The sequence below is a fragment of the Lactuca virosa genome, chromosome 7 (assembly GCF_052849685.1).
Source record: "Lactuca virosa cultivar CGN04683 chromosome 7, Lactuca_virosa_CGN04683_v6, whole genome shotgun sequence".
In the NCBI taxonomy this organism is placed as follows: Eukaryota; Viridiplantae; Streptophyta; class Magnoliopsida; order Asterales; family Asteraceae; genus Lactuca; species Lactuca virosa.
Window position 1 is genome coordinate 283,049,414 of NC_136432.1, and position 14,055 is coordinate 283,063,468.

Genomic DNA, 14,055 nt, shown 5'->3' on the forward strand with positions numbered 1-14,055 from the left:
AGTACATAGGGTTTTCAAACCACAATAATATAATTATTATATCTAATCATCAAACAATTAACCCAATTACCCATCTCCATTTTCTTCTATAATCTTAAGGATCTACCCTAAGAGTCAGCTATTCTTCATTCATTTATTCCTAAGGATTGTCCTAAGGAATAGGCACGAAGTCCATCTTTGCCTATGACACAGCTGTCAAGCACATCTGCTAGTTCTATCACTTTGGCACAGCTGCCAGAATTGTGACATTCTCTATGAGGCGCATCTGCTGGTATTGTCCTTTAGGCGCATCTGTCGAGGTTATGATGTTCTCTATTAGGCGCTTCTGCCGGTAGAGTCCTTTAGGCGTATCTGCCAGGGTTATCTCGTTTAGTGACAGTATCGTTTCCGAGAATCCACTCGTAATACATGTCAATGGGTTTTTAGAGTACAGCTGGTGAATACACAGTTCAAATAACACCTACATGTTGCGAGCCTGCTAGTGTTCCACTGGACTGTCTAGAATAGTCTGTGGTTGTCATCCATACTCTGCTAGATGACGGGGCCAACACTTGGGTAAAAGGCTTCTCTCATGGTTCACCTCTCACCCTTATCTCATGGTCTATATCGCCTCTCATCATTTTATTTTATTTTTGTCACACAACAACTATTTCATCTACCCATGTTTTACCCAACACATTTTGTAGATATAAAATACATATACAGTTTAAATCATTTAAAATATGTATAAAAATCTTTCACACAGCATAGACGGCAAGTATACAGACAATATGCACACATAGCATGTAATTTATATTAAAATACTTCATATCTATGTGTAAGATGAAAGTAACTATGCACTCACTTGTTAAAGTGATGATTTCAAACTCGGACAGCGCTTCGCTTCTTAACAATATAATTTCCTTCGACGAAACCTAGTATTATTACCACTAGATTTTAGTCTAATATTTACCGTGACTAATTATTAGTCTTAGCATTATTATTATTATATAAGCATTTAAATAATATTTCCCAACCACTATGTACAGACAGGGGCCAGACATAAAACACCGGAGGGCATGACCATTTTGGCATATAACACTTCTGAAATCCAACAACCCTATGCGGCCCCTTTAAACCAGATTCCCCATACCGCGAGTAGTTAAAAAGATATTATAACGACACTTATATAACTCATAATAATAGTCCAAATATTTATTATAAGGTCCTAATAACATTACTATATTTAAACATAAGCTATACTTAAGGTAGGGTAAGCGTATCTCACTTACAGCGGGTTTTTCTCAAAGTCGGGCTCCGCCGAAGCAGAGTTTCTGAGCCGAAAGCTCTTCTTTTTGGAGCCGTCAGGCGCTCCGGGGCTTCCGCCTCGAGCTAGGGAGTTACCCTAGGCTTTGGGGGGGGGGGAGTTTGGGGGGGCTTAGAGAGAGTTTCTAGAGAGAGAAAGAAGGGTTTGAAGGTGTGAGAAAAGAGTTTCACCCGGCACCTCTATTTATAGGTTGGATTCCTGCTCAACTCATCGAGTTGGCCTCCAAATCGTCGAGTCCATGCTAGGTGTCACCATTCTGGTGGCAAAACGTGGGTGGCCTATATTGTGCCACGACCCCTTTTGCAACAACACCATGTCGATTTCTAAACCCCGTAACTATCGCATACGAGCTCCGTTTTCGACGTTCTTTATATCCACGCGTAGGTAAAAACAAGATCTACAACTTTTCTTTTGACTCCATCGGCTAATTCTCGACCGATTTTAAATTTAATAGTATGAGAAGATTACACTGTTAAATGACCGTGTAAAATTCATAACTCCGTTTTCGTCTGTATTTTTATCGTTGAGTTCCTATTAATGAGATCTTCAACTCTCATGTAGGTCGCGTTGGCCAAAAACTGCTCGAACTAAAATTCGAGTTGTGCACTGTTATGCCAAATTTTAGAAAATTCATAACTTCCTCATACGAAGTCAGATTTGGGCGTTCTTTTTTTGTATGTTCTCGGTTTAACGTATACTACAACTTTTGTTTAGATCACTAAGGCTAAAAAGTCCTCTATCATAAATTCACTATTTACGTCTCCCGGTGCTGTGTCGGTTTTGCCGAAAAACTTCGGCGAGCCATAACTTCTTCGTTATAACTCGGATTTCGGCGTTCTTTATATGTACGGAACCCTTGAGACATATTCTACAACTTGGTTAAGATTATTTATTCTAAATAATCTTTTGTCGAAAAGTCGCTTTCGACCCTTATTAATTTTAAATTGACTAACCCGGATCTACGGGCGTTACAAAAAATCATCTATATGATGGAGGTTTCTAGATCTTCTCTTTTGTTTAATTATTGAACAATTGCAGCTCAACTAGTTTATTAATCACATAATAAACAAATAAATTATCTGCTCTCTACAAATGTCATTCTAATCAAATTGTATTTATGAGGGCAACCCATAAAGGACTTTGGTTTTAATTACAAGAATATACCAATTTAGTTATGAGCTTAGATAAATTAATACAACAGTCTCCTATTTGGATAAGTCTATAACTACAATTGAAAGTATAACCTTGAACCAAACAACAAAATGTGTTTTCCAAAGCCACTGCCGAACTCTGATTGAAATCAAATGTTGGCCCTCAGATAAGTAATCAGCTATTCCTTCATTTTACAAGATACTGTATGAAAGAGACATGGATTAAAAGATCAACCTCATGTTCATTTTTTTGTTTCTCTGTCTCCGATTTTTGATAACATTCAGACTACAAAATCGAAGGAATATTGTTCAAATGAATTAGTATTACTAATCATCATTATCTTTCTTATAAGCTAGGAAAGTTTACTATTGCATGAAGCAGTAGTTCTACTATTTCTTTACAACAATTACTGACCAAAAGATTTTTATTTGTAGAATCCACGAGATTCTTCTTCTATTTGTGGACTGTAAAGGGTATTTTAGTCTAGCAGCATGTAGAGCAACATCAAGCGACTCCACATCAGCAAAAGTTGTAGCGGTCATGGATCACTTTTCCAAGAAGTTTTTGCCATCCAAAGGTGTAGAACTCATTTTAACGTTAAAGCATCCATTATGGTACTTGAAATGCGTGGCAGAACAGATAACGATTAGGCATATATGTTCCTAGATTTCCATTCCCTACACGAAAAGGCATTACCTTTTGTGGATTTAGTATACATGTTGATGGAGTTTTGCAGGGGGTTACCAAAAGTTGGGAATTTTTCACTTGCTACAAATAATCTAAACGGATCTGCTTCGCTTGCGCTGCCAACAGATAAAGCTGAAAATATTATCATTTTTGAAACATCCCAAAAACATGTCCCAAAAATTTCATTTTTAATTCGAGTAAAAACAGTATTCCAAAACATTGTTCATACAACCCAATAAAATAAGTATGTCAAACATCATAAAAATCAGAGTATGTCCCATAAACAAAATCCATATGGTGTGTGTGATGCAGTCAACCCGAGCTCTTCCCCTTGGAACTGGAAGTACCTGAAATATAAACTGAAAACCGTAAGCACAAAGCTTAGTGAGTTCCCCAAACTACCCCATACCAAACATAATAAATCATATATGATGGGTTATGAGCATAACATCAGTCCTATGGTGTACATGCAACCCTAATTGCTTTGATCTAGGTTTTCTACTATGAACACAACAACATTGTATACCAAAACAATGATCCTAAGAACTAGCATACAACAATCAAATTGACATATAAACTAGGGTTTAGATCTTACCTTTCTTGTTATGTAGTAATAACAAGTTCTCCTTGAATATCCTTGACCTTTGAAAGCTTAGTGCATCAAATGTTGCACCTCTAATGGAGTCACAAACACCACTAGCAACAAGATGACTTAGGAGAGGGAGGAGGAGGCACAAAATTCGTCCAGGGTTCTCTTGGAAAACATTAGGGCCGAGTTTTGGGAGCCTTAGGGTTCCTTTTATAGGTGAGCTGCTAGGGTTTCAGTCAAAACCCTAATTGGATTGCTTAGCCACCAAGCATCCCTTTAGATCTTTCCAGAATCAAGGCCTAGACGATTTCTAAGTGGGCTTCCACATTGAATTCGTCCACCTTATTCCTAAGGGATCTACAGCCCATAACCAATTATCTTATAATTGCAATTCCAGTCCCCTAAGTTTAATTAATCGCTTTTGACCACAAAATTAATTCTAAATTAATTCTTGATCAATATTAATTAAACAATATGATTTCTCTTTTAATATATTATTCACATAACATATTAATAAATCATAATTAATCCTATTTCTCCTTAATTCATCCTATCAGTTGCTATGGTGAAGGCAACCTAAAAGGATCATGCTCATAATCGGGTCAAGTACATACCAAAATAGTCATGGCCTTAGACACCTAATCCAACAATATATTGGGGCCCCGCTCGGTTTATAGATCTGTTATTCTCAGGCCTCGCCTGTCACTGGGCCTCGCCCGCTACACATAAACAATATACATCACATATTTATGCTAACACATATAATGATCATAAACACTAGCATATGTTCCAGTCATCGGGCCTCGTCCGACATCAAGCCTCGTCGGGTATACATAGCAACACATATCACATGCAAGGGTCACGTAGACTCCTAACATCCTAGAATAATCAATAAGGGTCGGCATTGGTGCCTTAGACCCAGTAACCCAGTGAGGAAACTCACCTCGAATGTTGAATCTCACTGAAAGAAATCCCTAGCTACTGCCCTGACGACTCCCCGAGCTATCAGTACAATATAACACCCAATTAACACTTGGGTTCCAACAATAACCAATAATCCATACTTGGGGTAAAATAACCATTTTACCCCTAGCCTAGCCTGATCCAAAAACTAAGGCCCAGAACCACAAACCAAGAGGCCCAAAACCAAATTGTTTCTCCAAGGCCCACCTATGGCCCATTTTTCCAAATTGGGCCCAACCCTCCAAATAGGCCTTACCCTAAAGCCCACTAATATTCCTTAGCCCAAAGGCTTAATTCCATATGGCCCAATCGAGGCCCAAATAACGCAAGGCCGAATCTGACTAAGTACGCGGGGCGTACTCAGCTGTACGCTAAGCGTATATGCTGCATGGCTTGTACGCTGCGTGTACGAGCTTTTACTCCCAGCGTACTCACCCATTAAGCCATTTCTCCAATAAGCTCTTAATTACTTAAGTCCAAGGGTCCCAATCACATATCTGAGTCATATGCAACATCTTAAACCATAAAGTCATTAACTTGGTGGATTTGCATGCCCCAAATGAGCCCAAACTCGAAATATAACATTCTACTTCCATAAAAAAGGCCATTACTCATGCATGGTTGGATTTAAGCTTTAAAGGTGGCAACTTTATGACTCTAGGACCCAAAGAACACCAAGAGAAACAACTCTAAGCTTCATAAATGATAATAATCCACAAGATCTCGTCTATGGGACCAAAAAGGGTCCAAAAGCTAAAACAAGGAGATCTAAGCTTCTAAAGATCAAGATCAAGACTTAATACCTTGAACAAGCTAGAAATGCAGCAGATAATCCGGATCTACAAGCTTCTCCTTGAACCACCACCTTGCTCCAACCTTCTCTTTCTTGAAAATGGGACAAAACACACCAAAATGCACTCAAAAGACATTCCAAGCTCAAGAACACTCAACCCTAAATATTAGGGACAAGAGGGAGGCTGAGAGAAAAGATCCTTAGGGCATAATGTTTTTTGATAGTGCTCAAACCCTAAATATTAGGGTTTTGGGGTCTGGACACGTACGCTGCGCGTACTCCCTTGTACGCAGCGCGTACGTGCATGGCACCCGCATCCTTTTTACATCAGTACACCCAACATACATAGGGTGGGACGCCCCGCGTACTGCACACCCTAAGCCCAAAAAAAAAAAGGTCCAATGACTTCAAGGCCCAACTCTTAATAATTAAATAACCAAAATTTAAATAAATACCTTAGAAATATCGGGCGTTACAATTTTGGCAGCAACAAAGTACTTTTTGCCAACTTCAAGTCTATTTAGCGTAGAAGTAAGTCACTTATGCTGATTTTTTATAGATAATCACAAGAAAGACAAAATATTTTTATTTATTCATTTATTATACACCCCACTCTCATTTCTTTCTTCTATAATACTGTACTTTTTTGTGGTTTTCCTAGTTTTCACAATTTCTTTTCAATATAAATCTGATTTAAATTGGGTGGATTTCTTAAAGTACAATGTTGCAATAGGAAAAAATAAAAGTAGGATGCTTTAATAGACAAATTACATGAATGTAGACATAGACACGCTTATGTGAAAATTTGAAGCCTCTAATAATGGTTTTTTATATGACATCAATTGTCGCATGGAAACAACTTTGAATTTATACAGGCTCTCATCCGGTTGTTCTTGAAGGTTTGCAGAATTGTCCTTAATTTGTTTTTTTTTTTAATTTTATGGATTTGGGGCTAGGTTGGTTAATTGATATTATTAATCAATTTTGTGGGCATATTCTGCAGAATCACGGTGAAACAATAAGATGACATTCCAAGTTATATAAGCTTCTATAGGGTCAATCTTTTATATGGAAAAAGCTAGATGAGATGTTTCAGAGTGCTAGATGTATGGTTGCTTTTCTTAATAACTCATAGTTTTAAGTTTTGATCATATCATTAAATAGGTGTTGTGTTGGCTTCCTGTGCATTTTCACCACCAAATTTTGTCAATGTTACAAGGATTATTTATGAACTTGTAGCAATTAGTTTTTTTGGTAAGGATACACACCATTGTTTATTAAGGCTTCCACATATTCGATATCTGCATTTTGATGAATTAGCAATAGATAACATTGTTTATGTTGATAATCCCATTTTCCGCATGATGCCACATGCCATATTGAGGGATACAAAGTTGTTGGCCTTTATTGTGAATGGAAGCCTAATTATGAAAAGGGTTGTAAGGCCTACAAGGTAGTAACCCTATTTCTTATCAACCAATAAAAATTTATTGTATTTTTGTGACATGTTACAGGTTTCCATTATGAAAATAGATTATGAAAAGATGGCCTTCATTATTGATTTGCTAAAATTGTCTCATGATGCTCCTGATGTTTTACATAGTTGTCATGACATGCAAGGTTCTGAAGTTATATGAAACATTTCAAAATTAGGGTTGCAGGACAAGTGTTTGATGAGACTACAATGTTGTAATAAATTTAAGTAGGATGCTACAATATGTAAATTTATGAAAGTACATTCCTATTTCTTGATTTAGCAAAAAAACCATTTGCTTTGATATTAGACCATTCAAACCCACGCCAATGGCGCGGGTGACCTTCATCTAGTTTGTTATCATTTCATATGGATAGGAAGAACCTAAGAGGACATTTAATTTCTCTTATTAATTTTATCACAATAAAAGTTAAGAAGAAAAAATAATTGGAAAATAGATAAAGTGTTAGTAGCCTTCATATATTAAGCCGTTTTTTTAAACTAGACCCATTAAGTAATTCTGTTAAACTTAAGCAAAAAATAACATTATATAATTATCTAAATTAAGTGATTGAACCAGTAAACTATTTAAGTTAAAAAGACACAACTCATTGTTGTTTGTATTGCTACTTAATTTGAATAGAATAACTTGAGAGCTTGTGGTACAGTCCCGTTATGCCCACCACGTCACCCAAAATGTTGGTATAACACCAGCTACACCACCCCCATTTCTCGTTAAGGGGGTGTTAAGGGACACCCAAACATAACGACGACAAGATGAAACAACAACTTTGATTGGCTACTCATTTTTTGACCATTGGGGTTTGAAGAAATATAAAAAATTACCTACAAATACATTATATCTACCCTTTTTAATTCACACAATTCCCCTCTTTCTCTATATTCTCTACAATTTCAAAACTTTTCAAAAAAAAATTGTGGATCCTCGACGATGACAGTGACGATATATTCATCACCATGATGTACCAGTATTGCACCGACGAGCTACTACAACCAGAATCAAGCCCTCTACTAATAAGACGTATGATGTTAAATAAAATCGCGAGGAAGGACACGAGCATCTACATCGCGATTACTTTGCGAATAATTATGTATACGGGTCAAAGGAGTTCAATAGAAGATTTCGTTTTAGCAAGAATGTGTTCCTACGGACCGCCAACGCCTTGGAAAGTCGGTATCATTTCTTTAATTTTAATACATATTTACTATATATTTATACAAAATAAATACAAATTTACAACATTTTTAATACATATTTTTAATACAAATATACTATATTTATAATACATAATTAATATATGTTTGGTATATATTTTTTCAATTGCAATATGATGCTAGAGGTAGGCAGGGATTCACAACATTGCAGAAATGTGTTGCGACCATTCGTTTGATGGTTATGGGCGAGTCACCAAATACCATGGACGATTATATGCAAATGTCTGAAAGAACTGCGAGCGAAAGTTTGTATAGATTGTCAAAAGGTATTGTTGAAACATTTGGAGACTTATATTTCGAAGACCTTCGTTGCATGATATGCAAGAACTTTATGCAGCACATGAAAGACATGGGTTTCCCGAAATGTTTGCAAGCGTTGGTTGCACACACTGAAAATGGGAAAATTGTCCAGTGTCATGAAAACGGCAGTATGCAAGTGGTCATCATGGATCTCCTTCGTTGGTTTTAGAGGCTGTTGCTTCCCAAGATTTAGGATTTGGCATTGCGTTTTTCGAGGTTGCAGGTTCCAATAACGACGTCAACGTTCTTGATCAGTCACCAATATTTGACGGTCTTTTGTTAGGAAAGGCACTGTATGCTCATTTCATATTGAATGGAAACGAATACAAGTTTGGGTATTACCTTACGGATGGAATATATCCTCCGTATTCCACATTCATGAAGGCATTTCGACACTCGGTTGAAAAAAGAGATAAATTATTCAAGAGAAGACAAGAATGAGCACGTAAGAATGTAAAACATGTTTTTGAAGTTCTAAAGTCGAAGTGACACATAGTTGAACATGCGACACAACCATTGGAGCCCAAACACAGTAAATTTCAACCAGGAGCAACAAAATATTTGCATGAAGTTGTTGACATTCAGGACGCAAATAAACACAAGCAACTTCGAGAAGACTTGACAGATTATAGCGTTGTTTTTAGGAAAAATAAACTTTGTTTTTAGGAACAAAGTTTATATATTCGAGAGTAACAATGATGAATAGCGTTGTTTTTAGGAAAAATAAACTTTGTATTTCTTGTCTTGTAATGTTTTTTTTTTAATTTAGATGTTATGTCTAATTTAAATGCTATGTTTGTTTTAAGTTTTTAAATATTATGTTTTATAAAAATGTATTTATTTTAATAAAAAAAATACAAAAAATGATGACATGGTAATTAGTGGGTGTTATAACATGTTCTTAACATGGTGGTGATTTCCTCAATTGATGTCATAACACTATGGGTGATGTGGCATGTGAGGTGACACCAAAATGGTGTTATAAAATGTTGTTCATATCATCAATCATTCCTAATAAATGAAAATACTTTTTCTACTTGTTATCTTTTCATGCATTATGTCACATGTCATTTTGTGGTAAATTTAGATTAAATTATATTCATGTGTCATTTTGTGGTTTTTTTCCATTTTATTAAATTTCATATAATACTTAAAATATAATAAATGTATATCCAATTCATCAATGCAACTTTCCTTATAATTTCCAAAATTTTAAATTGAATCTAATTATTTTAGTTGTTTGTTTATTTAAATTATTAGTTTAAAATTTAAAAATAAATAAGCACTTCAATTTTAATAATTAATATTTTATTTATTTTCTTATAAATTTAAATTTTCAAAATTTTTAGATATTCATGTTTGTTTATTTTTTTAAATAAACACATGTAATACATGAATATCACAACTAGTGTTCTAATAAGGGGTGTTATAATATGTTATTAATATGATGATTATTTCCTCAATTGGTATTATAACACCATTGATGATATAGAATGTGAGATGACATCAAAATGGTACTATAAGATGTTGCTAATACTAGATGCTCAATAATCCAAAGAACAAGACTTTATTTATTAAGACACTACTCTTTTATCTATTTTGTTTTTCCTCTCAATTCTTCTCACCTTGGAAATTGAAATATTTATAAATATAATGAGGAATATTGTTGTTTTTATTTAATTCGAACATAATAAGTTAATGAGTTAAACCAAAAACAAGTTTGAAACAAACAACCATATATAATTGTCAAAATTTAATGTTTAACCAATTAAACATGTTAAGTCAAAAAAAAAACATCACCATATTTTTACATGTTTTTACTTAATTTGAACAAAATAAATAATAAACATAAACCTAAAAATAAGACTTTATGTATTAAGGCATTAGTCTTTCACCTATTTTCTTTTCTCGACACAACTCTTCCCACTATGAATTTGATCAATATTGTTCAGACTATTGTCTTTTATTTAATTTGAACAAAAAAAACTTAATGAGTTAATAAAAATATGACTTAATACATTTAACAATATAATAGTCTTAATCTATCCATGTATCTTTTCTTCCTTCCAATTTCTCTTGCATTAAAATTAAAAAAATTAATTACTAATGTCAAATGTTTTGACGATTTATTTATTTTACAAAAGTAAATTTTAAAACAAATGTAATAACAAACACAAACTACAACCCGTTTAAAAGTTGCTCATTGAGTTAATATTTAAGTCGGACCAGCCTCTTATGAAATTTAATAAAAGACATGTAAAACGGCCTACATTTTTTCAATTTATGTGAAGGTTATTGGTCACAATTTATGTTTAATGGATCGTGATGAATGAATGATCTTTCGTTATCAAACAATAACAAAAAAAAGAAATGAAATAAAAGCCAACTAATTTGACAAACCAAAAAATTGATCGGCAATCGTGGAAATAATAATTGCAAAACTGTAATGGGTAATCATTTTCCTGTAACTGAAAGTGACTAATAATAATAAAAGATTGTTTCAAAAATGGTGTTAAAGAATATAAATCCACGATGGTGACCAAACAAAACCGATTGGATCGATGATAATTAATAATCCAAAAACAAAAACTTAACTTGGCTGGTTGGCAAATGGCAATAATGACACTGAAAATAATAGATTGCTATTATTTTATTTAGTTTAAAAAAAAAAAAAAAAAAAGGTACCTGTTTCTGTTCTGTGTCAAAATTTAACTCATATTAACATGTACAGTAGCGTTTTTGGTTGATTTACAGATAGGGCAGACGTTGATGGACGATTCACATTCAGTACAGATACAGAGATGTCTGCAAGGTAGCAGTAACACGCATGACTCCACCTTCCCACAATTTCTGCACCTTCTGTTCAATCTGCTGCCATTATTGTCGCCAGTAGTATCATTACCTTGATTCGGAGGAGGAATAATTACTTTTACGTTTACGTTTACGTTTACCTCTTCTTCCTCGTAATTGCTTCCGCAGCATGATTCAACATCGTCGACTGAAGTTTTATTATTATCTGCGTAATCGGTTTGATTTTGTTGTTGTTGTTGTTGAATTTGGGTTAGGATTCTTTGAAGATTGCGACGTAGAACGTTGGCTGTAGCTTCGTTTGTTTGAGCCATTTGTTGCCATATTTGATTCTCTACGCTTAGGGATTTCACTTTTTCTTCTAAAGCAGAATTCAACTTGCTGATCTTCACGATTTCCTCGTCTTTAGATCTCAATCTCTTCTTGATTCCTTCCTCCGCTGCTGCGATTAACCTCATCGAGTTTCTCCTTCGCGTTGCTTCGATCTCCGTTCTCAACTTTTCCGTCTGTAATTAATTGATAACAAACAAACAATTTGATTTCAATTAAAACACGTACGATATCGTAATCAAAAAATCAAAATTCATTTAGAGCACTTGGATTCTCTTAATTCAATTCAAATTCATACCTGAAGAGCAATGAACCGATCAATCTCAAGCTGTTGTTGATAGATTTGCATGGAGATGTCATGACCGAGAAACGTAAACGTTGCATTCTGGTTCTGATTCACAAACTGAACATTCGGAAAAGATAAAACCGTCGGATCAAACGAAGACGAATCACGCGAACGTTTCCTCGAAATCGGAAGACTGTAAGTGAGTCCGCTATCGGCTTTCAAACCAGTCGCCGGAATCGTATCTATCATCATTCCAGGCGAAACATACATCGGAAGCAGTCCGCTTCCACTCTCCATCTCCCCCATTCCATATCCAAATCTCACACCATCGTCGTACACATTCTTATTTCCTTGATCAATCATCTCCCTACAATATGCCCGAAGAATCAGTATCAAACAACTCAAATCCAATGAAACAACAAATTCGAAGATGTATCAAATCAAAAACCTGTTGGACAGAAGAATGCTTGGAGAGAAGAGATTCACATTCGGAGGTTCAACTTCCATACAGAGAATTCAATTTGTGGTTCCGTGATTTGGGGTTTATTGAGGGTTTGTTGTTTGTTTGTTGCTGAAAACGTAATTGATTTCTGGTGTGGGGTGGGGTGGGGTTTTGCGTATTTATGAGAGGCTTTCGTGTGACTTGACTGACTGGTACACAATAACCAACAGAAAATTGGGTCAAGTCCGTAATTTATGCGAAAAGTAAGGGCAAAGCGTTTTCTTCAATAAAAGTAGCTACGGTGGTTTATACGGAAGGAAATACGGTGTAGTCAAAAGGTTATCTGGGAAAAATTGCCACGCAGGCGGTAGATGACACGTGGACAGGAGAATGGGTTGTGGGGCCCACGGTCTATTTTAAGATCAAAAGTAAAACAAAAGAGGCTGTTGGGGACAAAAAATAGTACCAAATCCAAATGCTTTGGTCATGGTCGTGGGTAACGCCTTCCCGAACACGTGTTTTGCTTTTCCATTTTTGGCTCCATTTGATTTAAGATCACCTCTTGGCTCACGTTAGCAGAATTAATAATTCTTCTATTTTTTTTTTTTGAAAAAAATATATTTTATATGTTTGTTGAGAGAAAGTATAATTCATCATAATCTACGTCATCTTTTTTGGATTTTCTCAATATTTAGTTTGTTGACATCTTTTTTGGTATATAGAATTATTCCATACATCCTCTTTTTTATCATTTTATTGTCTTTAAAACACATTTGATTTGATATATTTTATCTTTTTTTTTTTTCTTTTTTGTTTTGTCTTTTGTTGTCTTTTATTATTATTATTATTCTAATAATAATTATTATTATAATTATTATTTTAAATAATTGATTTGATGTCTCTTTAATAGTCCGAACAGAAAAATATAACACAACGGTAGTTCGAAGGAAAAAAAAATAACATAACATAAGGGTAGTAAGGACAAAAAATAACACAAAGATAGTTAGAATGAAAAAAATAACATATAGATAGTCTAAATGAAAAAAAATAATATATGGATATTTCGAACGGAAAAATAACACAAAGATAGTCGGAACGGAAAAACACGGAACGAAAAAAATAAAAGAGGGATGATCCGAACGAAAAAATAATACATAGATAATCTGAACGGAAAAAGTAACAAAGTGGTAGTCTAAATGAAAAGAAAATAATACAAAATAGTCTAAAAAAAAATATTTTTAATGTGAATAATAATAATAATAATAATAATAATAATAATATTATTATTATTATTATGTATTTATTAAAACAAAAAAAATCAAAAAAACAAAAACAAAAATAAAAATAAAAGATAAAAAAACAACAAAATGACAAAAAATCAAAAAAAAAAAAAAAAACAAAAGACAAAAAGAATGGGGTAGAAATAGAATAAGTTTTTTTAGGTAAAATGTGACACACATAAAATAATAAAAAGTTAATGGATAATAAGTGTTTGAAGTGATTTTTAGGTAAAGTTTTATTCTCCTATGCAAAAACTTTTTTCAAATAAGTTTTTTTTATTATTTTCTGAAAAAATTATCAACGGAGATGTACTTAGATTAATTTTTTATTATTAACTTTTTGTTTAAAATAAAAACTAATATCTTCTAGTGTTGAATGGAAAAAAAAAATTCGAGCTCTTTTTAAAGC

General features: G+C 34.1%; 2 protein-coding genes across 3 annotated transcripts; one reads left to right on the plus strand and one right to left on the minus strand.

Annotated features, from left to right (window-relative positions):
* Positions 1 to 8,402: 8,402 nt before the first annotated feature.
* LOC145127791 (uncharacterized) lies at positions 8,403 to 8,941 on the plus strand. The gene is made up of 2 exons (XM_079062921.1): positions 8,403 to 8,628; positions 8,670 to 8,941. Exons 1-2 carry the CDS (start codon positions 8,403 to 8,405, stop codon positions 8,939 to 8,941), a joined length of 498 nt encoding a protein of 165 aa, XP_078919047.1.
* Positions 8,942 to 11,120: 2,179 nt separating this feature from the next.
* Positions 11,121 to 12,577, minus strand: LOC145125753 (E3 ubiquitin-protein ligase BOI-like). 2 transcript variants are annotated; one of them, XM_079061174.1, is made up of 4 exons: positions 12,373 to 12,577; positions 11,937 to 12,291; positions 11,452 to 11,814; positions 11,121 to 11,368 (listed from the first exon to the last, which is right to left on the minus strand). In XM_079061174.1, exons 1-4 carry the CDS (start codon positions 12,429 to 12,431, stop codon positions 11,285 to 11,287), a joined length of 861 nt encoding a protein of 286 aa, XP_078917300.1. In that variant the 5' UTR covers positions 12,432 to 12,577; the 3' UTR covers positions 11,121 to 11,284. The 2 variants fall into 2 exon arrangements, with proteins under 2 accessions (XP_078917300.1, XP_078917299.1); XM_079061173.1 differs by having other exon boundaries at positions 11,121 to 11,814; positions 12,373 to 12,576.
* Positions 12,578 to 14,055: the final 1,478 nt, after the last annotated feature.

Excerpts from the sequence above, each read along its gene's own strand:
- LOC145127791 (XM_079062921.1), top strand. The coding sequence starts at position 8,403 with ATGGACGATTATATGCAAATGTCTGAAAGAACTGCGAGCGAAAGTTTG. Across the intron at positions 8,629-8,669 it reads CCAGTGTCATGAAAACGGCA|AGGCTGTTGCTTCCCAAGAT; the intron begins GTATGCAAGTGG and ends CGTTGGTTTTAG.
- LOC145125753 (XM_079061173.1), bottom strand. The coding sequence starts at position 12,431 with ATGGAAGTTGAACCTCCGAATGTGAATCTCTTCTCTCCAAGCATTCTT. Across the intron at positions 12,292-12,372 it reads AGCATTCTTCTGTCCAACAG|GGAGATGATTGATCAAGGAA; the intron begins GTTTTTGATTTG and ends GGCATATTGTAG. Across the intron at positions 11,815-11,936 it reads ATCGGTTCATTGCTCTTCAG|ACGGAAAAGTTGAGAACGGA; the intron begins GTATGAATTTGA and ends AATTAATTACAG.